The 27,123-nt window shown below is 44.8% G+C and overlaps 1 protein-coding gene across 1 annotated transcript; it reads left to right on the forward strand.

Annotated features, from left to right (window-relative positions):
• The first annotated feature begins 19,890 nt into the window (after nucleotides 1-19,890).
• On the forward strand, nucleotides 19,891-23,384 carry LOC104590630 (uncharacterized). The gene is made up of 2 exons (XM_010249349.3): nucleotides 19,891-22,738; nucleotides 22,868-23,384. The coding sequence occupies exons 1-2, from the start codon at nucleotides 20,017-20,019 to the stop codon at nucleotides 23,287-23,289; spliced, it is 3,144 nt and encodes a 1,047-aa protein (XP_010247651.2). The 5' UTR covers nucleotides 19,891-20,016; the 3' UTR covers nucleotides 23,290-23,384.
• The last annotated feature ends 3,739 nt before the right edge of the window (nucleotides 23,385-27,123 follow it).

The following is a 27,123-nucleotide window of genomic DNA, read 5'->3' on the forward strand; positions in this document are numbered from 1 at the left end:
ATTACGAAGCTCGCGACTCCACCATGGTTGTTATCTAGCCAAGGTCAGGGATGTTCTACGTGACTTCCAGTCATACATCATCAAGCAGATTCCAAGGTCCGAGAACACTAAGGCCGATGCATTATCTTGGTTAGCCAGCACAAGTGCCAATACCATGAGAACCATGTAGAAAGAGAACCTACCTCGGCCCAGCATTCTCGAGGGGAGCATAAGAGTTTGCTCCTGTTGTACAAACAGAGCAGAGCTGGATTGACCCACTCGCGAGCTACCAACTTCACGAAACCCTCCCTATGGCCCGCAACGCAGCTAGAAGGGTAGAGCGATAGGCAGCCAAAGACGTCATTATAGATGGATGGTTGTACCGAAGATTGTACACGCTCTCCTACATGCGCTACTTGCGACCCTCAAAGGCCGAGCTCGTTCTCCACAACACTCATGAAGGGAAGTGCAGCGCACACTTGGGGGGCAGGGCTCTCACTCAGAATGCACTACGGCAGGGGTATTACGGGCCCACAATGAATGCAGACGCACTCGAGCTCGTCAAGAAGTGCGATAAATGCCAGAGACACGTCAACATCCATCATCAACCTAATGCCGACCTGAAGTACCTCACTAGCCCATGGCCCTTCACACAGTGGGGAATCGACATTCTTGGACCATTCTCGCCAGCGACAGGATAGGGAAAATTTCTAGTAGTAGTGGTGGATTACTTCACAAAGTGGGTGGAGGTGAAACCCCTGACAACAATCAGGGCCCAAAGTGTACAAAACTTATTTTGGAAAAGTACAGTATGTCGCTTCGGCCTACCCAGAGTCCTCATCTCCGACAACAGTAAGCAGTTTGAAGATATCAAATTTCAAGATTGGTGTGTCGAGATGGGGATACAGCTGCAACTTCACTTCGGTAGCACACCCCCAAGCAAATGGGTAGGCGGAAGTCACGAACAGAGCTATACTTCGAGGACTAAAAGCTTGCTTAGCCCAAGATGAGGGTCTATGGGTAGATGAACTGCCCAGCGTGCTATGGGCCTACCGAACTACCGTCAAGCCTGCCACAAGTGAAACCCCCTTTAACCTCACCTACGGCACGGAAGCAGTAACCTCACCTCGGTAGGTCGGGCCCAAAAAGGACAAACCGACATTCAAGCATGTAGCCCGTGCACGGAGTGCATTCCATGGAGTTACCCCTACTAATAGCCCTAGCAGACAGCTCGGGGGGACAAACACTTGGAAAAATTCCACTTTGGTTACCCTTACTCATTACCAAACTCGACAATTTTGGGTAACCCACACAGTTTGGAGTAACAAACAATTTGTATTCTGGTTATCCTTACTCATTGTCCAGCTTCGTAGCTCGACAATCCGAGTAACTTGTACATTTGCTACCTAGATCAATAGTTATCTATACTTAGAATATCTTTTACACAATGGACTACTCAAAAGATTGGTGTTTCATTCATAAGAAAAGTGCAGGTACGAAGATTTTGTTCTGACCCAAGCTCAATGGCTTCGGGGTGTACATCCAATATTCAAGAAAAAAAGGGGAAGGGAAGAAAGAAGAAGAAACTATCACGTAGGAGGATTGCCAACCATATCCAAGGGGTCCACCACTTTGACCTCGTCATCGCTCTCCTCCCCTGATGAGTCAGGCTCCTCGTCCGCTGCCTTAGCCACTTCGGGGGCTAAGTCCGACATCGTAATGGCACCAAAGTCGAGATCGGGGAACTTCTGTCGGATCAGGTACCTGCACAGCTTGAACCCAAAGCGATAAGAGCTCGATCCATATTAAACCTGTAGAGTGAAAAACTCTGGGGACTCCTTGAAGCGCTCAACGTTTTGGTTCATTTCCTCTATCCGCGCCTCCTGGATGGCAGTCTCGCGGATTTCGGTACGCTTCTGGACCATGGCCTCGAGGTTTTCAACCTCTCACTGAATCTGCGCCTTCTCCTTAGCCAACGCGAAGATCTGCCCCTCCGGGACCAGGATCAGTTGCTTCTAATCCTCAGCTCCCTTTTTGTCTTAAAGTGCTTTGGCCCAAACTAGGTCCAGCTCGCGGTGAAGCTTCTACACCTCCACCTTGGCGTCCCAAGCTTCCTTTGAACGGATCGCAGATTGGAAAGTCAGCGCGTGAATAATAGAGTTGGCCTAGCAAAAGGAGACCGAGGTCAGTAAAAAAAAAAAAAAAGAATTGAAGGTAGGAAACTTACCACCATACAGTGGCTAGCGGCTAGCCCCAAGAGCCGAGTTGAAGGCATGTCAGCCCATTTCGCGACCTCGTCGTGGAAGACGGCATCCCAGCTCTTGTGCATCGCAAGCATGTGATCCATTATACTTTCTTGCGTGCTTGCAGGAGCGCTCTCCGGTTCGGCGTCTACCTCCACGAGAGCAGATGAGCCTCCCAGCTCTTGGGGATGAGCTTCCCTCTCGTGGTCATCACCCACGATCGCTTCAGGGAACGCAGACAGGGCCTCCTCCCTAGGTGGCTTAGTGGAGATCAGTTCCACAACCAGAACCTCGGTTGGGCCAGAGGGTGAAGATCCGTCTTCCTGGCGAGGTCTCTTCGCAGCCCTTCGCTTCTTCTTCTGGGAACTCTTCAAGAGACTCTCTACATCGACCTCTGGAATTGTGGCTGCAAAAAATAAGATAGTTAGTCAAGAAGCATAAAAGATATTTTAAATAAGTACTCGAAAAAGAAACCTATCGGGAGGGCACAAACCAGCTCGCACCAGCTCCTCCTCGACCAAGAAGGTTTTAATCTCGAGGCCAAGGTCCCTCCAAGAATTAATCACCGCCCTGGTCTCTACATCCAAGCTCACCCTGGGTCCTTGGTAGCCACCCACCATTGGGTTCGGAAAGACCACCCTTCCTGGTTACGGACGATGAGATATCGCATTTTCCAGGCCGGAACCTTTTTCGGTAAGTCAGACAGGATTTTGAGTCTGGGCTTGAGAGAGATGTAATAGCTCTGTCTTACATCCTCACACAGATAGACTGAGTTTTGCTTGATCACACAGATCAAGCTAAAGATGTCAAGGGTTAAAGTTCGGTTATAGGCGTGGAACAAAGAAATAACACCAACTATGTTCCGAATAGAGTTCGAATGAAGTTGGTCAATAGTGACATTGTAAAACCTAACTATTTCTATCAGAAAAGGATGAAGAGGGAAGCGCAGCCCTGCCGTGAGCTGCTCCTAAAAAATGGCGAGCTCATGGTGATCGTGAGCCCAAGGAAATTTACCTAGAGGAAGACTAAAACCTAAGCTGTCGATAAGGCGGTAACGGGACACTAAGTACATTAACCTGTCAGAAGTTAAGGTGGAAGGACCAAAGTCATCGGGATCCCGGCCTCGGGAAGAAGATGGAGCCCCTGATTTGGAGGACGGACCCACTTCCTGAGCTTAGGTTTCCCCGAGCCGAGGTGGCTCAACTTCAGGGATAGAGGTTCCCTCTAAAGACCGAAGAGGGGAGGCACCCTGCCAAGAGCTAATCTCCCCAGTAGGGATAGCAGCACCCTCCACCTCGCTAGCACTATCTAAGAGCCTATCTACACTAGGACTCGACATGATTGAAAAGCAGGAAAAACTAAGGAACGAGGACTCACCAAAAAGAAAGGATGAAGTGGAAAACTGAAAGAAGACCGGAATAGAAGACTTCGATGCGACCTCGGGAGAGCCTAATCACGGAATCCATGACGAGAAGAATGAGCCTCGGGTCCCCCTATTTATAGCCACTGTACCGAAGAAGCAACGGTCAAGATCAAAGCAATCTGATGGCTCCTAAGAAAACCAATTGCACGACCCTCGAGATTGAAGACAATTTAGCACGTTTTTTTAGCATCCGCGGAATTTATAGATCGTGTGACGTCCGCGCATAAACCGCACGTGATCTGATAGAGCAGCCTGGACTTCGAGCCAAATCCACTTGTCACATCGTGAACTCCCCACACCAGTTCATGACCCCTAGCTCGGGGAGTGGGGGCAATTGATGAAGGGGAATTTGGGTCGACCCGTAGCAGGGAGACATGTGGACGTTACTCGGCATAAGTGGCAACTCAACATGATCAGAACGACACATGGACATGACTCAACACAGGTGATAGCTCAGCATAAATCAGTTCACTACAAAGCGACCTCGGGTACCCTAGTACCCTGAATTAAAATTACTTCAAGCAAAGATCAGCACAATACCAACTCGCGACCAGGACAGCGGTACCAAGTCCGCTACAAGTCGACACAGAAGAGATTTCATTGTCCTTGTTAGTGACTGTGGTTTGATTGATATGGGGTTTCATGGACTAGCTTACACCTGGACCAATAAGCATTCAGCTCACATATTAATTCGGGAGCACTCATTTAGTGCAATTGCACCAAACTTGTGAAAATGGGTTCAATGGGCTTAATCTCGATGTTCTTAAGGACAGGGGGAAGAAGAGAGATTGGGGGAGAGAGAGAGGAGAGAGAAAGGGAATGTGGAGTTGTGGAAGATGAACAGTAACTTTCTAATCAGATAGTTATTACAAGGTTAGTAGGAGGACTAAAAAGTATTATAGGCCGCAAGACTAATGGAAGGGGGTCTTTTGTCTCATGGTCATAATATAAGGAGGTCATTATCACAAAACAAGGTACAGGGGGGTCTTTATCACAGACCCCATAATAAAGGGGTTCTTTGCAATTTACCCTAAATTTTATTAACAATACAAATAAGTCGTATAAGGGATTGAGGGATGTAAAAGCCTTACCATTAAACATATGCAAATAAACATTTAAGTAACTCATAATAAAACATATGCAAATAAAAAGGATAAAGATGATCTAAAAAATAAATAAACATTTAAGTAACTCATAATAAAATGGGAATCCCATAGCCATCATTCTTCAAAAGCCTTTGGGCTTTAGTGGGTAATTGATGAAATGAGTTAAAAAATTTTATGTTGATTGTTCCCTACTTTTCACTTTTTGAAAGCCCATCAGCCACTTGATTAACCTCTTTCTCTCTATCTATCTCTAATAGTCATCAAATACCTCGAAGAATGAAAGTTTCATGTACAACAAAAAGTGGCTATCAAATAACTCTATTAAGAGTTATTTATTATGTTCAATTCATGCCACAAGATTTGCAGATATTCATATCATCATCCTTGTTAAACTCTACAAACAAGATGATTTTTGTTTTTCTTATTAATCTCAAATTTTAGGCGGAATGACCATCTTAAGGTGCATGGAGCGCCTTCGCCACCTACGTTATTGCTTTGGTAAGTTACGTAATTAGGAGGTAAAGCAAGATATAAGACTCTTCTATGTAGTAGAATTATTTAATTCAAGAGTCATCAACCATGACCTCTATGCAAGTGAACTGCATTGTTTTGTGTTTGATTTTGGTTAATCTGTTTAGTCAAGCATTCCAACTACAGTTGCATTGTTGTTGAAATTGGAAATTATTCATCAACCTTCTAGTATCTAAGTCAGAATTGTAACACGTGGCATCAAATACTTGTTCAAGTAAAATATAGAGCGAAAAAAAAAAATAGAAAAGACCTGACCAAAGTGTCATTTTATGTTGATCTAAAGTTTGACGTTTGAAAAGATGTATCTATCTCCCTGTCTATATAATTGATGTCAATTCACAAGCAGGTATGGGTGGACCTTCTGAAAATCTCTGTCTCTCTATATAATTGATGTCAATTCACGAGCAGGTATGGGTGGACCTTCTGAATGTTTATAACTTTATGGTGAGAATAAAAAATCTGCATTAAGCCTGTCCATACTTTTTCATATATATATCTCAAATCTAAATCCTGAATTGTCATAAATGTCAACCGAGTGGTTGCTTATGTAAATTGAATTACGGCCCAAATCCATCTTTCAGAAAAAATATAATGTTGCTACATAATCCTGTCAGAAGTTAAGGTGGAAGGACTGAACTCATCAGGATCCTAACCTCGGGAAGAAGATGGGGCCTCCGATCTGGAGGATGGACCAGTTTCCTGAGCATCGATCTCCCCAAGCTGAGGTGGCTCGACTTCAAGGATAGAGGTTCCCTCTAAAGACCGAAGAGGGGAGGCACCCTACCGAGAGCATACCTCCCCAGTAGGGATAGCAGCACCCTCCACCTTGCTAGCACTATCTAAGAGCCTATCTACACTAGGACTCGACATGATTGAAAAGCAAGAAACCCTAAGGAACGAGGACTCACCGAAAAGAAATGACGAAGTGGAAAACTGAAAGAAGACCGAGCTAGAAGACTTCGACGCTACATCGGGAGAGCCTAATCACAGAATCCACAATGAGAAGAATGAGCCTTCGGTCCCCCTATTTATAGCCACTGTACCAAAGAAGCAACGGTCGAGATCAAAGCAATCTGATGGCTTCTAAGAAAACCGGCTGCACGGCCCTTGAGATCACAGACAATTTAGTGTGTTTTTTGGCGTCCGTAGAATTTATAGATCGTATGATGTCCACGCGTAAACCGACAGAGAACCCTGGACTTCGAGCCAAATCCACTTGTCACATCGTGAACTCCCCGCACCAGGTCAAGACCCCTAGCTTGGGGAGTGGGGGGCAATTGAAGAAGGGAAATTTGGCACGACCCCATAGCAGGGAGACACTGTTATGGTCACACCATCCGGCAGCGCACTGCGGCGCAATCATAGGCAACAGCACGCACAGCAGGCCGCACAGCAGCAGGCACCGCCCGGCACCTTACGGCAGTTGCACCATGGCACGCAGCACGCACCGCCAGGTAACAGCGCGCACCGCACGCACTGCACCGCAGCACGCAACGGGTACACGCCCGGCACCGCACGGCAGCGGCACCATGAGGCGCGCTCATGCACTGCGTATGTGCCCGCGCGTAGGATCCCGTCACGGGTCGGTCCACGGTGAGAAAGCCCTGCTTCCCCTTGCGCCTCCCCTTGCGTGCAGACTTTACTGCGGAAATTGAATGGGTGATTTGTCCAAGAGACCACCCGAACTCTCCCTTGGGGTGATTTGTCCAAGAGACCACCCAAACTCTCCTCACTATTTTCTTGACTGGAAAACTGAATGCTTTATTTCTATTCGTGGCTCCTTAAATAGGAGATTACAGAAGGAAATTCCTAATTAAACTCAAACTCCAACTTAAACTCAAACTCATAATTACCTACTCCTAATGGTAACTCACTCTTACTTAAGATAAGAAAAAGATAAGATTAGATAAAGGTTAAGATAAAGATAAGATAAGATAAAGGTTAAGATAAGGAAGGTTGGCGGCGAGTTCTCTTTGACGTGTCCAGATAAGGGTAGGCCCACCCCTATGAGCTGTCATGTGGGCCCCGCTCTACTGCTGCTACAGGGTGCATGTGCGTGGCTCATGGTGCCGCTACCGCGCGGTGCGTGCGCGTAGTGCTGCTGTCGCGCAATGCGTGCGCGCGCCTCATGGTGCCGCTGCCTGCGGTGCCGGGCGTGTACGCGGTGCGTGTGATCGTGCGGTGCGTGCTACTGCCTGGCGGTGAACGCGGTGCGCGCTACAGCCTCTGTTGCTGCCGTGTGGTGTGGTGCGCGCTGATGGTGCCACTACCGTGCCGTGCTGGGTGTGTACGCGGTGCGTGCGGTCGTGTGGTGCGCGCTGCTACCTGGCGGTGCACGCGGTGCGCGCTACTGCCTCTGCTGCTGCCGTGTGGTGTGGTGTGCGCTGCCGTGCGGCGCGCGCAGTGCGCGCTACTTCCTCTGCTGCTGCCGTGTGGTGTGGTCCGCGCTGCCGGCCGGTGCGTGCTGCGTACTGCCAGGCGGTGCGTGCGGCTGGGCAGCCCGCTGTGTGTGCTGTTGCCTATACCTGCGCCGCAGTGTGCTTCCGGCTGGCGTGCTCATAACATTACACCCCTCCCGGATTTCGAGCTTGTCCTCAAGCTCGGAATCTGGATCCATGGCTAGGAACTCTGCGAATGGGTCAAACGTCTGCACACTATTTCTCGGTCCACCAACAGTATGAACAACAGGGACTGCCCCGTCTCTTAGTGCATAACGCGGGACTATTTGATGCAGACCCCAGCCACCTTCCTTAGTTTTCAGCTCCCAGGCGTAACCATGGCTTGCAGTGACTACACGCTCTACTGCACTCAGGCCAGCCGCAAGGACATTGAAGTGTTCCCTACCTCCTGGGTCATATAGTTTGAAGTAGTTTCGTGGGAGATCCACATAACAGAATCACGTACTGGACCATGACCCCGGTGTGCTATGTTGTGGATCATAAGAATGCACCGGGTATGCTTACAGAGCGGGGCCCACACGCACGTACTGGACCTCCGTGCTGGTTACCTAGTCCACGCGCACGCACCCGGCAGCAGCAGCAGAGCGGGGCCCACACGACAGCTCATAGGGGTGGACCCACCCTTATCTGGACACATCAAAGAGAACTCGCCGCCAACCTTCCTTATCTTAACCTTTATCTTATCTTATCTTTTTCTTAACCTTTATCTAATCTTATCTTTATCTTATCTTAAGTAAGAGTGAGTTACCATTAGGAGTAGGTAATTAGGAGTTTGAGTTTAATTTGGAATTTCCTTCTGTAATCTCCTATTTAAGGAGCTACTAATTGAAATAAAGGCATTCAGTTTTTCGCAGAAAAAAAAAAGAGTGAGGAGAGTTCGGGTGATCTCTTGGACAAATCACCCCCCTAGTTAGTCAAAAGAGGGCCTGTACGCAAGGCCAAGGGCAAGGAAAGATCTGAGGTTCCTGCCGTGGAGCGACCCGTGATGCGATCCTACGCTCGGGCCCATAGCGTTTGGTATCAGAGCCAAACGTTTGGTATCATTCAAGGTCAACGAACTGGAACATAGGCTTGCAGAAACCAGCACGGAGATTCATGAAGTCAAGGAAGATGTCCGGGAGATGCGACGCCTACTGGAAGCATTCCTCTCCAACAAGGAAAGGAGTTCTGTGGGAATCGCCAACACAAACAGTCGCCGTCCGGACTGGGCAGAGGCATCAAGCGAACAACAGATCGCTCCTTTGACGAAGACAGGTGGGCTTGGCGATGTTCCTGGGGCTTCACCGAAGGCCTTGGCTCGGCAGGGAGTTATGGTTGCGGCACCACAGTATGGTAACCATGCAGAAGCCCAAGAAACAGGAGTGCGCAAGAGAGATAGGGGGACGAGCAGGATAAGTAGGTAACTCTCTTCCAAGTTTATATTGATGGCATGGATTTTGTGTTCATGGACAGCCCTATGCTTCACAATATTGAGGGAAATATATATATAGGAGAGGCCGAGAAAATATTTTAAAACGCATGGTTCCCCTTGGTAAGGTCGCTCTTGAGGTCCTCTACTGTAAGCATACCCGGTGCATTCTTATGATCCACAACATAGCACAACGGGGTCGTGGTCCAGTACGTGATTTCTGTTATGTGGATCACCCATGAAACTACTTCAAACTATATGACCCAGGAGGTAGGGAACACTTCAATGTCCTTGCGGCTGGCCTGAGTGCAGCAGAGCGTGTAGTCACTTCAAGCCATGGTTACGCCTGGGAGCTGAAAACTAAAGAAGTTGGCTGGGGTCTGCATCAAATAGTCCCACGCTATGCACTGAGAGACGGGGCAGTCCCTGTTGTTCATACTATTGGTGGACCGAGAAATAGTGTGCAGACGTTTGACCCATTCGCAGAGTTCCTAGCCATGGATCCAGAATCCGAGCTTGAGGACAAGCTCGTAATCCGGGAGGGGTGTAATGTTATGAGCACGCCAGCCGGAAGCACACTGCGGCGCAGGCATAGGCAGCAGCACACACAACGGGCCGCCCAGCCGCACGCACCGCCTGGCATCGCGCAGCATGCACTGCCCAGCAACGCACACAGCAGCACGGACCGCCTGGCAGTACGCAGCACGCACCGGCCGGCAGCGCGCACCACACCGCACGGCAGCAGCAGAGGCAGTAGCGCGCACCGTGCGCGCCGCACGGCAACGCACACCACACCACACGGCAGCAGCAGAGGCAGTAGCGCGCACCGCGTGCATCGCCAGGCAACAGCGCGCACTACACGACTCCACGCATCGCGTACACGCCCGGCACCGCACGGCAGCGGCACCATGAGGTGCGCGCACGCACTGCGCGACAGCAGCACTACGCGCAAGCACCGCGCGGCAATGGCACCATGAGCCACGCGCACGCACCCAGCAGCAGCAGAAGAGCCGGGCCCACACGACAGCTCATAGGGGTGGGCCCACCCTTATCTGGACACATCAAAGAGAACTCGCCGCCAGCCTTCCTTATCTTAACATTTATCTTATCTTATCTTTATCTTAACCTATATCTAATCTTATCTTTATCTTATCTTAAGTAAGAGTGAGTTACCATTAGGAGTAGGTAATTAGGAGTTTGAGTTAAAGTTGGAGTTTGAGTTTAATTAGGAATTTCCTTCTGTAATCTCCTATTTAAGGAGACACGAATTGAAATAAAGCATTCAGTTTTCTAGTCAAGAAAATAGTGAGGAGAGTTCGGGTGGTCTCTTGGACAAATCACCCCAAGGGAGAGTTCGGGTGGTCTCTTGGACAAATCACCCATTCAGTTTCCGCAGTAGGGTTTGCACGCAAGGGGAGGCGCAAGGGGAAGCAGGGCTTTCTCACCGTGGACCGACCCGTGACGGGATCCTACGCGCGGGCACATAACATTTGGTATCAGAGCCAAACGTAATGGGCGATATGGAGCAGCTGTCTTTCAAGGTCCACGAGGTGGAGTACCAACTTGCAGAAACCAGCATGGAGGTTCGTGAAGTCAAGGAAGATGTCCGAGAGATGCGATGCCTACTGGAAGCATTCCTCTCCAACAAGGAAAGGAGTTCTATGGGAATCGCCAACACAAACAGTTGCCGTCCGGACTGGGCAGAGGCATCCAACGAACAACAGATCGCTGCCCCTACAACCACAGTTATTCCCAAGGATCAGCACGCGGGGGATAAAACTGTAAAGTCTCCTCCTTTGGCCAGGGACAATGTCACGAACATTATAGTAGAACCTGCAGAATGCATTCCTTTGACGAAGACAGGTGGGCTTGGCGATGTTCCTGGGGCTTCACCGAAGGCCTTGGCTCGGCAGGGAGTTATGGTTGCGGCACCATAGTATGGTAACCATGCAGAAGCCCAAGAAACAGGAGTGCGCAAGAGAGATAAAGGGGACGGCCAGGATAAGGAGGTAACTCTCTTCCGAGCTTATATTGATGGCATGGATTTTGTGTTCATGGACAGCCCTATGCTTCATAATATTGAGGGAAATATATATAGGAGAGGCCGAGAAGATGTTTTAAAACGCATGGTTCCCCTTGGTAAGGCCGCTCTTGAGGTCCTCTACTGTAAGCATACCCGGTGCCTTCTTATGATCCACAACATAGCACACCGGGGTCGTGGTCCAGTACGTGATTTCTGTTTTGTGGATCTCCCACGAAACTACTTCAAACTATATGACCCAGGAGGTAGGGAACACTTCAATGTCCTTGCGGCTGGCTTGAGTGCAGTAGAGCGTGTAGTCACTGCAAGCCATGGTTACGCCTGGGAGCTGAAAACTAAGGAAGGTGGCTGGGGTCTGCATCAAATAGTCCCGCGCTATGCACTAAGAGACGGGGCAGTCCCTGTTGTTCATACTGTTGGTGGACCGAGAAGTAGTGTGCAGACGTTTGACCCATTCGCAGAGTTCCTAGCCATGGATCCAAAATCCGAGCTTGAGGACAAGCTCGTAATCCGGGAGGGGTGTAATGTTATGAGAACGCCAGCCAGAAGCACACTGCGGCGCAGGCATAGGCAGCAGCACACACAGCGGGCCACCCAGCCGCACGCACCGCCTGGCATCGCGCAGCATGCACCGCCTGGCAACGCACACAGCAGCACGGACCACCTGGCAGTAACCAGCATGGAGGTTCATGAGCTGGAACACCAACTTGCAGAAACCAGCATGGAGGTTCGTGAAGTCAGGGAAGACGTCCGGGAGATGCGACGCCTGCTGGAAGCATTCATCTCCAACAAAGAAATGAGTTCAGAGGGAATCGCCAACACCAACAGACGCCGTCCGGACTGGGCAGAAGCATGCAACGAACAACAGATCGCTGCCCCTACAGCCGCAGTTATTCCCAGGGATCAGCGCACGGAGGACGAAACTATAAAGTCTCCTCCTTTGGCCAGGGACGATGTCACGAGCATTATAGTAGAACCTGCAGAATGCGCTCCGGTGACGAAGACAGGTGGGCTTGGCGATGTTGCTGGGGCTTTACCGAAGGCCTTGGCTCGGCGTGGACATAAAGTTATGGTTGCGGCACCACAGTATGGTAACTATGCAGAAATCCAAGAAATAGGAGTGCGCAAGAGATGTAAGGTGGAGGGGCAGGATATAGAGGAAACTTTCTTCCAAGCTTATATTGATGGCATGGATTTTGTGTTCATGGATGGCCCTATGTTTCGCAATATTGAGGAAAATATATATGGGGAAGGCCGAGAGGATATTTTGAAACGGATGGTTCTCTTCGGTAAGGCCGCTCTTGAGGTTCTCTACTGTAAGCATACCCGGTGCATTCTTGTGATCCACAACATAGCACACCAGGGTCGTGGTCCAGTACGTGATTTCTGTTAGGTGGATCTCCCACGAAACTACTTCAAACTATATGACCCAGGAGGTAGGGAACACTTCAATGTCCTTGCGGCTGGCCTGAGTGCAGTAGAGCGTGTAGTCACTGTAAGCCATGGTTACGCCTTGGAGCTGGAAACTAAAGAAGGTGGCTGGGGTCTGCATCAAATAGTCCAGCTTTATGCACTGAGAGACAGGGCAGTCCCTGTTGTTCATACTGTTGGTGGACTGAGAAATAGTGTGCAGCCGTTTGATCCATTCGCAGAGTCCCAAGCCATGTATCCGAAACACGAGCTTGAGGATAAGCTCGTAGTACGGGAGGGGTGTAATGTTATGGTCACACCATCCGGCAGCGCACTGCGGCGCAGTCATAGGCAGCAGCACGCACAGCAGGCCGCACAGCAGCAGGCACCGCACAGCAGTTGCACCATGGCGCGCAGCACGCACCGCCAGGTAGCAGCGCGCACCGCATGCACTGCACGGCAGCACACAGCGAGTACACGCCCGGCACCGCACGGCAGCGGCACCATGGGGCGCGCACATGCACTGTACGACAGCAGCACTACGCGCACGCACCGCGCGGCAGCGACACCATGAGCCGCACGCACGCACCCGGCAGCAACAACAAAGTGGGGCCCACACGAAAGCTCATAGGGGTGGGCCCACACGAAAGCTGAAGTGAGATTCATCCCCGGCTCTCAACTTTAGCAGACTATCAAGCTAGCTGGTGCCTAGCACGTCTACCACCGTTGGACGTGTAATATAAAAATGGAAAATTATGGTTCATGCTTAAACTTTCAATGGTTTCAATCTATTTTTTCGATAAAACTTTAAGCCTTATTATTGATTATTACCTTTTAATCCCCAGAATTGGCATCTCTTTTAATACTTATATTAACATGCCGTACGTGTACGTGTATAAAATTATAACCTACATTAATTGAATTTTGTTAATTGTGTGTGTATCTTGCAATGGATAAGGAAAGGTAATAAGTTAGTGGTCTTTAATGGATCAGGTTGGTTTTAACTTTTAATGGACTAAGGCTGCGTTGTGCGCCGAAACAAGTAGTAAATCAAGGTCATGACCCCACCATCAATGCTCCTTGGGTCGCTGCCCAAGGTCACGATTTTCTTCTTCTATTTTAGCCTGAGCAATGAGCATAGTAAAAGTGAAGTCAAAGCTTGTGTTTTACCTAACGTCATTAACCAGGTCCAGCAACAACAACGAAATCAAAGCCTCGATGAAGTGACGTCGTTAAAGGACATCAGTCATCAGCTATACCTCATACCTCATCGGGTGCCGGTTATCTCGATTCTCGAACCACCCATTACATATTTACATATTTGCATTACATATCAAGGGTCGATGGGGCCGAAGAAAAGTCTAACTAAAAAACTGTTTAATGGGGACGGATACGATGCGATTTACGAAAATAACCCTCACATGCAAGTATTAAACTATTTTAGTTGGACAATTTCAACAATCTCTCGTGCACATGTACGAGAGATTGAGACTTGCACAAGTAGTACATGTGCAATGACTATATCAATCTCAATAGAATCTATTCAAACGACAATTTCCTACTCCTTAGCATAGACTCTCTCCTAGATACAATCTTGGTGTTCGAACTCTTGAGCTTCATGGATGCTTACTCTGATTATAATTAAATTCAGATGGTTCGAAGGGTTCAACCAACTAGATCAACAATGGGTTAAAAGCATTGGTATCAGTTTGGGTCGATTTAATTTTGGTTAGTTTAGCCAAACCAAAACTTATCTATCACGGTACGGTTGGAAATTTGTTGAACCAAACCTGAATAGAAATACTAGAAAGTTACCTAGCACGGTGGGATCCGGGTCACTGGTTGACACACGAGAGATTTCATTGTCCTTATTAATGACTGTGGTTTGATTGATATGGAATTTCATGGACTAGCTTACACCTGGACCAATAAGCGTTCAGCTCACATATTAAATCGGGAGCACTCGTTAAGTGCAATTGGATCAAACTTGTGAAAATGGGTTCAATCTCGATGTTGTTAAAGGCAGGGGGAAGAAGAGAGATTGGGGGAGAGAGATGAGAGAGAAGGGGAATGTGGGGTTGTGGAAGATGAACAGTAATTTTCTAATCAGAATATTTATTACATGGTTAGTATGAGGACTAAAAGATAATATAGGCCGCAAGCCTAACGGAAAGGAGTCTTTGTCTCATGGTAATAATACAAGGAGGTCTTTATCACACACCACATAATACAGAGGTTCTTTGCAATTTACCCTAAATTTTATTAACAATACAAATAAGTCGTATAAGGGATTGGGGGATGTAAAAGCCTTACTTTTACATCATATACAAATAGAAAGGGTAAAGATGATCTCAAAAATAAATGAACATTTAAATAACTCACAATAGAAAGGAAATCCTAGAGCCATCATTCTTCAAAAGCCTTTGGGCTTTGGTGGGTAATTGATGAAATGAGTTATAAAATTTTATGTTGATTGTTCCCTACTTTTCACTTTTTGAAAGCCCGTCAGCCACTTGATTAACCTCTTTCTCTCTCTATCTATCTCTAATAGTCATCAAATACCTCGAAGAATGAAAGTTTCATGTACAACAAAAAGTGGCTATCAAATAACTCTATTAAGAGTTATTTATTATGTTCAATTCATGCCACAAGATTTGCAGATATTCATATCATCATCCTTGTTAAACTCTACAAACAAGATGATTTTTGTTTTTCTTATTAATCTCAAATTTTAGGCGGAATGACCATCTTAAGGTGCATGGAGCGCCTTCGCCACCTACGCTATTGCTTTGGTAAGTTACGTAATTAGGAGGTAAAGCAAGATATAAGACTCTTCTATGTAGTAGAATTATTTAATTCAAGAGTCATCAACCATGACCTCTATGCAAGTGAACTGCATTGTTTTGTGTTTGATTTTGGTTAATCTGTTTAGTCAAGCATTCCAACTACAGTTGCATTGTTGTTGAAATTGGAAATTATTCATCAACCTTCTAGTATCTAAGTCAGAATTGTAACACGTGGCATCAAATACTTGTTCAAGTAAAATATAGAGCGAAAAAAAAAAATAGAAAAGACCTGACCAAAGTGTCATTTTATGTTGATCTAAAGTTTGACGTTTGAAAAGATGTATCTATCTCCCTGTCTATATAATTGATGTCAATTCACAAGCAGGTATGGGTGGACCTTCTGAAAATCTCTGTCTCTCTATATAATTGATGTCAATTCACGAGCAGGTATGGGTGGACCTTCTGAATGTTTATAACTTTATGGTGAGAATAAAAAATTTGCATTAAGCCTGTCCATACTTTTTCATATATATATCTCAAATTTAAATCCTGAATTGTCATAAATGTCAACCGAGTGGTTGCTTATGTAAATTGAATTACGGCCCAAATCCATCTTTCAGAAAAAATATAATGTTGCTACATAAAGAGTGATGTACTATGCCATGCAAATTAAATTACCAAGGTTGGCCTAATCATTGGGCCAATTCTTGAGTCTGAGAGCCCAACCCTAATATAAAACCCGAAAGTGTGGAACCAAGCCCAAAACCTGGTTTATATTCATTCTATCTTTTAATTCCATACTTTTGAACTTTTTTTGGTATTTGATGCCAGCACCATTTATAGCCCCTCTTTTTTTCCAAATATTGAGTCAATGCTCGAACAAACCAGTTAACATATCAATGAACCACCCCTTGAGTTTCAAATTTTAGGGCATGATTGAACCAACTAGGGGCCTGATCACAATTCAGCCAATCAAATCAATCAAGAGTAGTTATGATAGTGTTCATAGAATTTGCCACAATATGGGGTGCTTTGGCAAGTTATTTTTGAAAGATCTCCTTGAAACTCTGGCAATCAAAAGATATAGTGAGCTTTTGCATTAAGAATTTGATAGTTTGAAAATTGTTTAGTTAAGTCTTGTCTTTCAATGCGAAAACGAGTTGATAAAAACAAAAGAACTCCATTTAAAGCTTCTCAAAAGTTATTCAGAACAGGCTTCATACATCTTTTTGGCATAATGTATTTTGATGGTTAAATCTTCTCTCAACCAAATAGGAAAAGACAAAATTGCAGAATTTCAAACTTCTTAAAAACCGACAATTCACATGAAAAGATATGCCAAACGGGGCGATAATATTGACAGCATTTGTGGTGAATGGAGTCTTCTTCATGTATATAGTGGTTTATGATGACCGTTGATATCATAATAGTGGCAGTCAATTTAGATAATCAAATTTAAATAATCCACCAACGCTTATCGGTTTCTCTTTTGCCCATGCTTAGTATGGACCTATAGACCTTTCCACTGTATCTTGTTAGACGTAGAATACACTTGTGAAACATGAATGAATGAAAAATAAGATGTATTTATATAATCGGTTGAGATCTAAATTATAACTACAGCCAACATGAGTAGATGGATGGCTGTACCGAAGATCCTACACTCTCCCCTACTTCCGCTGCTTGCAACCCTCAGAGGCAGAGCTCGTTCTTCGTGACACTCATGAAGGGCTATGCGGCGCATACTTAGGGGGCAGGGCTCTCGCTCAGAAAGCACTATGGCAGGGGTATTACTGGCCCACAATGAAGGCAGATGCACTCGAGCTCATCAAGAAGTGCGATAAATGCCAGAGACATGCCAACATCCATCATCAACCTGCTACCAACCTGAAGTACCTCACTAGCCCATGGCCCTTTACACATTGGGGAATCGACATCCTTAGACCATTCCTGCCAGTGACAAGACAGAGGAAATTTCTGGTAGTAGCGGTGGATTGCTTCACAAAGTGGGTGGAGGCGGAACCCTTGGCAACAATCACAACCCGAAGTGTAAAAAACTTCTTTTGAAAAAGTATAGTATGTCGCTTCAACCTACCCAGAGTCCTCATCTCCGACAACGGTAAGCAGTTTGAAGATATCAAATTTCAAGACTGGTGTGCCGAGATAGAGATACAACAGAACTTCACTTCAGTAGCGCACCCCCAAGCAAATGGGTAGGCGGAAGTCACGAATAGAGATATACTTTGAGGACTAAAAGCTCTCTTAGCCCAAGCTAAGGGTCTATGCGTAGATGAGCTGCCCAACGTGCTACGGGCCTATCGATTACTGTCAAGACCGCCACAGGTGAAACCCCCTTTAACCTCACCTACGGCATGGAAGCAGTATTTCTAGACGAAATCGAAGTACATACATTACGCCTAGAGGTGTACGACGGAGAAGCAAATGATGACGAGCTCCGTACCAACATCAACTTGGTAGAAGAAATACGGGACCTCGCATATATTCGGATTGCAGCTTACCAGCAAAGGGTAGCTCGGTACTATAACACCTGGGTAAAAAAGAAACACTTTCGTGTCAGAGACCTGGTCCTTCAGAAAGTTCTGGTACCTGAGCCTGGTGTGGGTAGGCTCGGACCAAACTGGGAAGGTCCCTACCGAGTGAAGCGGGCACTCGGGAAGGTATGTACGAGCTCGAAATGTTAGTGGGAAAACAGGTACCTCGGGCTTGGAACATCAATAATTTAAGACGATACTACCAGTAATCGTCAAACTAGGGGAGCAGACAAAGAGTCACTCCCAGAAAACCAAGGAGAGTGGACCTTAAGTCGCTCCCAGAGCCTAAGGGCTAAAAACACTATAAGACCTAGTCTCCTCTTCAGCATGGGCAAAATCTAGGAGTGGACTTCGATTCGCTCCCAAAAGCCTAAGGGCTAAAATACTACAAAACCCAGTCGCCTCTTTGGCATGGGCAAAACCAAGGAGAGTGGACCTTAAGGGGCTCCTAGAGCCTAAGGCTAAAAACACTATAAGACCCAGTTGCCTCTTCGGCATGGGCAAAATCCAGGAGTGAAACTCGAGGCGCTTCTAAAAGCCTAAGGGCTAAAATACTACAAGACCCAGTCACCTCTTTGGCATGGACAAAACCAAGGAGAGTGGACCTTAAGTCGCTCCTAGAGCCTTAGGGCTAAAAACACTGAATTGACGAAGACCTTGGTAGGTCAGGCCCGAAAAGGACAAATCGGCATTCAAGCAAGTAGCCCGTGTGCGGAGTGCATTGTGTGGAGTTACCCCTACTAATAACCCTAGTAGACAGCCCAGGGTGACAAACACTTGGAAAAATTCCATTTTGGTTACCCTTACTCGTTACCAAGCTCGGTAACTCGACAGTTCGGGGTAACCCACACATTTTGGAGTAACAAACAATTTGTACTCCGGTTATCCTTACTCATTGTCCAACTTCGTAGCTCGACAATTTGGGTAACCTATACATTTGCTGCCTAGATTGGTAGTTATCTGTACTTAGAATATCTTTTACACAAAGGACTACTCAAAAGATTGGTATTTCATTCAAAAGAAAAGTGCAAGTACATCGTTTTTGTTCTGACCCAAGCTCAATGGCTTCGGGGTGTACATCCACGATTCAAAAAAAATAAGGGAAGGGAAAAAAGAAGAAGAAGCTATCACGTAGGAGGACTGCCAACCATATTCGAGGGGTCCACCACTTCGACCTCGTCATCACTCTCCTCCCTTGACGAGTCAGGCTCCTCGTCTGCTACCTTGGCCACTCCGAGGGCTAAGCCCGACATCGTAATGGCACCGAGGTCGAGATCAGGGAACATTCGTCGGACCAGGTACCTGCACAACTTGAACCCAGAGCGATATGAGCTCGAGCCATATTCAACCTGCAAAGCGCGAAACTCTAGGGACTCCTTGAAGTGCTCAATGGCTTGGTTCCTTTCCTCTATCTACGCCTCCTGGATGGCGGTCTGGAGGACTTGGGTATGCTCCTGGACCATGGCCTCGAGGTTTTCAACCTCTCACTGAAGTAGTGCCTTCTCTTCAGTTAGTGCGGAGATCTGCCCATCCTGGACCGGGATCTCTAACTCATTTCTTGTAGGTACGTCAGTCCACGTGGTTGGTGACAGTCAGATCGTCTCTATAGCAGGGAGCAGTTGGATGACGCCACATCACCAACTTTTGACAACCAAACGGTTATCAGAAGAATAAAAAGCATACTTTTCGTCTTTGTTTGTTTCTTGCATTTTCTTTGCAAATTCTTGATAAAGGATGTATTATTATCTGTTTGCTCTTCTTCAATTAAATCAATATTTATTCAACACCCACTTATAGTTTAAGATTCAATGTTCACCCGGTCAAATTTTTTTTTTTTTTTTGGTGAATCAGTCGAAGTTCACAATATTGACAAAAAGGAAGCAGCCATGAAAATGAAAATTAAGCATGAAAAGGAACCTGCTGTGCTCGGTCTAACTATTTTTGTTCCCATCTTTAGTAAATAATTGGCTTTCCAACATTATTTTTGGAGAATAATTGCGGTCTGCCTTCTTTCTGGTATCGTTCGATCTATTTAATAAGAAGAGAATGAAAAGGAGCTAGCCTTGTATGGCCATGTCATGTCTGTAGACCATAGTCAGAACTCAGAACTGTTAGTAAAAATGGAGAATATTCTTCACCGTTTTCGATTGCTTCTTCTCCTTCTGTGTTGCTGCATGAACAGCATTGCTGCTCTTGACGCCAACACTGATAGAGAAGCTCTGCTATCCTTCAAATCCATGGTTTCTGACCCTCGAATTTCTCTTATTGGGTGGAATCAGAGTGTCCCTCTGTGTGCCTGGTTTGGTGTCTCTTGCACCACCACCCAAAAGCGAGTCCGCTCACTACTCCTTGTCCGACTCGGGCTTTCCGGTACCATCCCCCACCAGCTTGCCAACCTCACCTCTCTTGAAATTCTTGACCTTTCCAGCAATGATTTCCATGGCCCAATTCCTCAAGAGTTCAGTAGTCTCGCTCGCCTTCAACATCTCCATCTCTTTAACAACTCCCTTGCCGGTAGCATTCCCGTTGCTCTCTCTCGCTGCTCCAACCTTGTAAGCTTAACTCTTCCATGGAATCAACTTACCGGTAGCATCCCCAGCGAATTTGGTCGTCTCTCTATGCTCAAAATTCTCCAACTCTCGAAGAACAACCTAACAGGTACCATCCCTCCTACACTTGGAAATCTCTCTTCTCTTACCGTGCTCGGCCTTTCACAAAACGAATTAGTGGGTAGAATTCCCAATGAGTTGGGTCATCTCAAAAACCTAGTCACTCTTCAGATCTCTGTGAATCAACTCACTGGTGAGATCCCTCATTCGATTTTTAACATCTCCTCTCTGGAGTATATCTCTGTAACACAGAATAGCCTCGTTGGGAAGCTAATGGTCGACATGGGTGTTGGCCTTCCGAATCTAAGGCAACTCTACATGGGGATGAACAAGCTTGAAGGACCAATACCCAGTTCATTATCCAATGCTTCACAAATTCGAGTCCTCGATCTTTCTTCAAATCTATTTCAAGGATCATTTCCTTTACTTGGCGGGCTGAAAAATCTAGTCTCCTTGAACCTAGGCTATAACAACCTTACTTCTACCACGGAGCTCAACATTCAAATTTTTGAATCTCTAGCAAATTGTATCCAATTGGAGGAGTTCATAGTACCTTCTAATCAACTGGCTGGAGAACTACCCAGTTCTACAGCAAATCTATCCTCTCATCTCCAAGAGTTCTGCGTGGACAGAAATTTTCTGTCAGGCGGATTCCCACAAGGGATAGAGAAGTTTCGCAACCTCACGGTCTTATCACTCTACAAGAATTCTTTTAAAGGCGCCTTACCGTCCTCCATAGGACAGCTTCACAACCTACAAAGGTTTTCTCTTTACCAGAACATGTTCTCCGGAGTGATTCCGGATAGCTTCCGCAATCTTACTCAACTATATCAGCTGTTTATGGCAAATAACCAGTTCTCTGGTACAATTCCCAAAAGTATAGGGGATTGCCAGAGTCTACAAGAATTGGGTCTAGACCGTAACAAACTTAGTGGAAGCATACCCAAGGAGATTTTCAGGCCCTCAAACTTAAGGATCCTGAGCTTGGCTCGAAATGCTCTAACTGGTTCTCTGCCAACTGAAGTAGATGGGCTTCATCAGCTTATGTTCTTGGACATCTCTGACAATCAGCTATCAGGTGCTATTCCAGCAACCATTGATCAGTGTTCCAATTTGCAAAATGTTAGCATGGCTAGAAACAAATTCAATGGCTCAATCCCAAGATCAATTGGCAAATTGGCGGGGCTAGAGAGCTTGGACCTTTCATCTAATAATCTTTCAGGTCCATTCCCAGATGAGTTGGGGAATCTTAGGGTGTTGCAGAAATTGAATCTATCTTTTAATGATTTGGAAGGACAAGTACCAAGAAACGATTTCTTCAAAAACCTTAGTCGGGTTTTTCTGCAAGGAAATAGTAAGCTCTGTATTGTTGAGGATGAGATTGCAGGAAAATTGGGAATCCATACTTGCACTAGTACTACAAGAAGAAGGGAAAAGGGATCTGTTGCACCCAAGATCATCATTCCAATTGTTAGCATCGTTACGCTTGGCATTCTGTTCTACTCAGTAAAGGTATTGATAGACCAGAAGAAGAGAGGTAAGGAGAGTAACTCACTTCTCTCCTTCAAAGGGCAGCGGCCTAAGATATCCTACTCACAGATATTGGCTGCTACAAATGATTTCGCTGAGGAGAATCTGATAGGGAAAGGTGGATATGGTTCTGTTTATAAAGGAATCATCAATGGAGGTATAGAAACAGGTGAAGATGGAAGCCCTACCCTAATCGCAGTAAAAGTTCTCGACCTGAAACAGAGCAAAGCAGCTCAGAGCTTCACAACAGAATGTGAAGCGTTAAGGAATGTTCGGCACCGGAACCTTGTGAAGGTCATCACCTCATGCTCAAGCATTGATCATAGAGGAGACGAATTCAAAGCCTTAGTTATGGAGTTTATGTCCAACGGAAGCCTTGACAAGTGGCTGCATCCAGAGGACACCGAGTCTGGTTTGAGTCTGAACTTGACCCAGAGGCTAAACATTGCCATTGATGTAGCTTCTGCCATGGATTATCTACATAATGACTGTGACCCACCTGTTGTTCATTGTGATCTGAAACCTAGCAACATACTTTTAGACGACAACATGCGCGCTCACGTAGGGGATTTCGGACTGGCAAGGCTTCTCTCAAAGTGTCCAACTCAAGTGCAGAGCAACACTATAGGAGTTAAGGGTTCTATTGGTTACATCGCTCCAGGTATCAAACGCAAGAACTCCGATTAGAAATAATAAAACATTCTCAAATTATTTTCTTCTATTTCATTGTTCATAGAATTCTCATTATGGATATTTAAGATTTCAATTAATCCTCTTTTTGGTGTCTTAGAATACGGTATGGGAGGCAAAGCTTCAAAAAGTGGGGACGTCTACAGTTATGGGGTCCTACTGTTGGAGATGTTCACAGGAAAGAAACCCACTGATGAGATGTTTAAAGATGGTAGATGTCTGAGCCAATTCGCATCAGCAGTGTATGGAAATGGAATTTCAGAAATTGTTGATTCAAGGCTCTTTGAAGATGATAATGATTCAGAGCATAACGGCAGCACCAGCAATCCTAGCTTTGATAACATCACTACCATTAGAAGTAGCAGCAGCTCTACCAATAATTCTCGTAGAAGGGAAGAATGTCTGGAAGCAGTTGTCAAGGTTGGTTTGTCATGTACAGCAGTTTTGGCTAAGGATCGTTTAACCATGAGAGAAACTCTAACAAAGCTGCTTCAAAACAAACAGACTTTGTTAGAGTCATGAAATTGACAACTTTCCTCTGTTTTATGGATTTGCATATTTGTATACCAGTTAAACCAGACTTTCTACTTTGAACGAGAGGAACGAATTATCTACCATTTCTACAACCTTTGAATTTTATAATGGGAAGATCGAGCAAGAGGCGCATTAATATACAAAATGTATATCTGTTGAGAAAATGGAAAGAAAACACAAAACAGAGCACACAAAACGAATACAAAGTTAACATGGTTCAGTCATGGAACGGATTGCAATTGGAATTCATTCAAGCCTCAAGGCACCAACACAATAATATCAGATAAAATGAATTCAAACCTCAAAACAAGAAAGTTTTATATTATTGAAGCAAATTGGTCTTTTCATACATTAAAGAGGAGTTAATTATAATTAATACGAGAAATGATCTGATAATTACAATTGTTTTTTCTATTTAAAATTTTAAATTAGAATGGTAAAAAATTGGATCATGCATTTAGTAAGGGAATTGTATCCCTACAATCTACATCCTACTTCGCTTTGATAAAGCTGACGTATCCCTGCATTCTAATCGTCATACCCCAATTAACACAAAGTAGGGAAACAAATCCATGAGACGACCCATGAAATCAATGGTCCAAGAAGGTCAACTTTTAGAAGATAATTGTTGGATATATTCAGTTTGTTCAAAGCTTTTTCCAGTATCATGTCTTTCCGCCGGTATAATTTTTTATTTTGTTTGTAATGGTTAGTGTTAGATAAATTCAGATACGACTGCTTCAAAAAATGAATTAGTTGAAGCCTATAAGCTGAATACCACCGTTGGTTCTTCCCTTCTCTAGAAAAAGGTGATGACGACGGAGACCACCCTGTATTGCTTTCATTTCATAAAATGCCAATCCTGGGTTCCATGCTGAAGAAATGCTTTTATTTTTGGGTAAAAGATTTAAACTTATCCTAAACTTTTAAAACTAAATTAAATATACCTTGTGGACGACCCAAATGAAACATACCTTCCGTTATAAAATATAAAAATGTTAAAAACCCGTTAACATAAAACATCACTTGAGCTGTTTAATTTCTTTAAGAGTTCTGTTTTGCCCTTCTTTTCTCAGCTAATATAGATCTAAGTTTTGCTAACTAAACTATAGTTTTAAGGAAAATGGATGATCCACACCTATTGGACAAAATGTCTGAGTGGGACCAATCTAGAATACCTCTCCCCCACCACACACACCCAATCTCCCTACCTTGCATAGTTAGCCTAACGCTAGGAGATCACTATTCTGGTCATTGGTTTTTGGGTTAATGATTCAATAATATGGTTCGAACGGATGGTTCGTTCTGACAAAAAAAGTTAAAAAAAAATTAAAAATAAAAAATGGCCATAAATCATTGAACAGGTTGATGGATAGACTGGGTTTAGGGTAAAATGGAACTGATTGCCAAACAGTTTCCGGGCCAAATGGTCCAACCATCTTGATCAGAGGCATTTAAGGCATCACATATATGTAGGTAATCCCACTCTTCAAGATAAAGTGTATTGTTTAACGAGTCAGACTTAATTTGGTCTTCAAAAAAACATCTAGATGTTTGAGGAAGACTTACCACAATGCATGGTAGGCCTCCTAAATCAAAACCCAATCCGTCTCTAACGCTACGATTGTGAATCTGCCATCTACAAGACTGCCCAATACACGATGGGGATGTGCTATGGGATGTTGTGGGGCGAAGTCTTGTTGGGGACTGATTTGATCTTCTACGATAGAAAATAAGAGGGAATAGAAAGTTGAGGGGAATTCTTAGGAATTGTTGTGAATTTTCTTAAAAATCTTCCCTCAACTTTTTGATTCTCTTGCTTTCTGTCAAATCAAATATAGCCTAAAAAAAAAACATACTAACCTATGCATTTTCATTTGGCCAATGGGGAGTGACTTGTGACCCTCTCCCCTAAGGCTCGGTTTGGAAGGAATACAAAATGCAAATTCATAGAGTACAAAACCTTGCATTTTATATTATTTTGTATGTATTTATATTGTATAATTATATTTATACTCTTTTCAAATATATAAAGTGTAAAACCTTCTATTTTATTTTATTTTATATATATTTACACTATATATATATATATATATATATTTATACTCCTTTCAAACTAAACCTAAAGCCCAAAACCCCTGACTTTGCTGAAGTGAGATTCATCCCCGGCTCTCAACTTTAGCAGACTATCAAGCTAGCTGGTGCCTAGCACGTCTACCACCGTTGGACGTGTAATATAAAAATGGAAAATTATGGTTCATGCTTAAATTTTCAATGGTTTCAATCTATTTTTTCGATAAAATTTTAAGCCTTATTATTGATTATTACCTTTTAATCCCCAGAATTGGCATCTCTTTTAATACTTATATTAACATGCCGTACGTGTACGTGTACGTGTACGTGTATAAAATTATAACCTACCTTAATTGAACTTTGTTAATTGTGTGTGTATCTTGCAATGGATAAAGAAAGGTAATAAATTAGTGGTCTTCAATGGATCAGGTTGATTTTAACTTTTAATGGACAAAGGCTGCATTGTGCGCCGAAACAAGTAAATCAAGGTCATGACCCCACCATCAATGCTCATTGGGTCGCTGCCGAAGGCCACGATTTTCTTCTTCTATTTTAGCCTGAGCAATGAGCATAGTAAAAGTGAAGTCAAAGCTTGTGTTTTACCTAACGTCATTAACCAGGTCCAGCAACAACAACGAAATCAAAGCCTCGATGAAGTGACGTCGTTAAAGGACATCAGTCATCAGCTATACCTCATACCTCATCGGCTGCCGCTTATCTCGATTCTCGAACCACCCATTACATATTTACATATTTACATTACATACCAATGGTCGATGGGACCGAAGAAAAGTCTAAATAAAAAACTGTACGACGCGATTCGATTTACGAAGACAACCATCACACGCAAGTATTAAAGTATTTTAGTTGGACAATTTCAACAATTCTCTCGGTTATCTTTTTTCCCTTATTCTTTTCTATTCGCTCACGTGACAATCCTCCGCAAACCATTTGAAAACCGGCACGACCGGTGCATCTGCCTTGCACATGTACGAGTGATTGCGATTTGACGGATTGAGCCCGGCACAAATGGTGCATGTGCGTTAATTATATCAATTTTGATAGAATCAACTTCATATTCTCTAGGATAGATTGCCCGTTAGATACAACCTTGATGTTCAAGCTGTAAAGTCTAAATAAAAAACTGTACGATGTGATTTACGAAAACTATCATCACATATCATAGAGATTGAGATTAGCACAAGTGGTGTATGTGCGTTGACTACATCAATTTTAATAGAACTTATTCAAATGACAACTTCCTACTCTCTATGATAGACTGCCTATTAGATACAACCTTGGGGTTCGAGCTGTTGAGCTTTATAGATGCTTACTCCGGTTATAATCAAATTCAGATGGTTCGAAGGGTCCAACCGACTAGGTCAGCAATGGGTTAAAAATATTGATATCAGTTTGGGTCGATTTGATTTTGGTTAGTTTAGCCAAAACAAAACTTACCTAACACAGTACGGTTGGGAAATTGCTAAACCAAACCTGAATGGAAATCTGAATGGAAATACTAGAAAGTTACCTAGCACGGTGGGGTTCGGGTCACTGGTCGACACACAAGAGATTTCATTGTCCTTATTAGTGACTGTGGTTTGATTGATATGGGATTTCATGGACTAGCTTACACCTGGACCAATAAGCGTTCAGCTCACATATTAATTCAGGAGCACTTGTTCAGTGCAATTGCACCAAACTTGTGAAAATGGGTTCAATCTCGACGTTGTTAAGGGCAAGGGGAAG

Source organism: Nelumbo nucifera, chromosome 5 (assembly GCF_055504915.1).
Source record: "Nelumbo nucifera cultivar China Antique chromosome 5, China Antique-T2T, whole genome shotgun sequence".
Taxonomy (NCBI): Eukaryota; Viridiplantae; Streptophyta; class Magnoliopsida; order Proteales; family Nelumbonaceae; genus Nelumbo; species Nelumbo nucifera.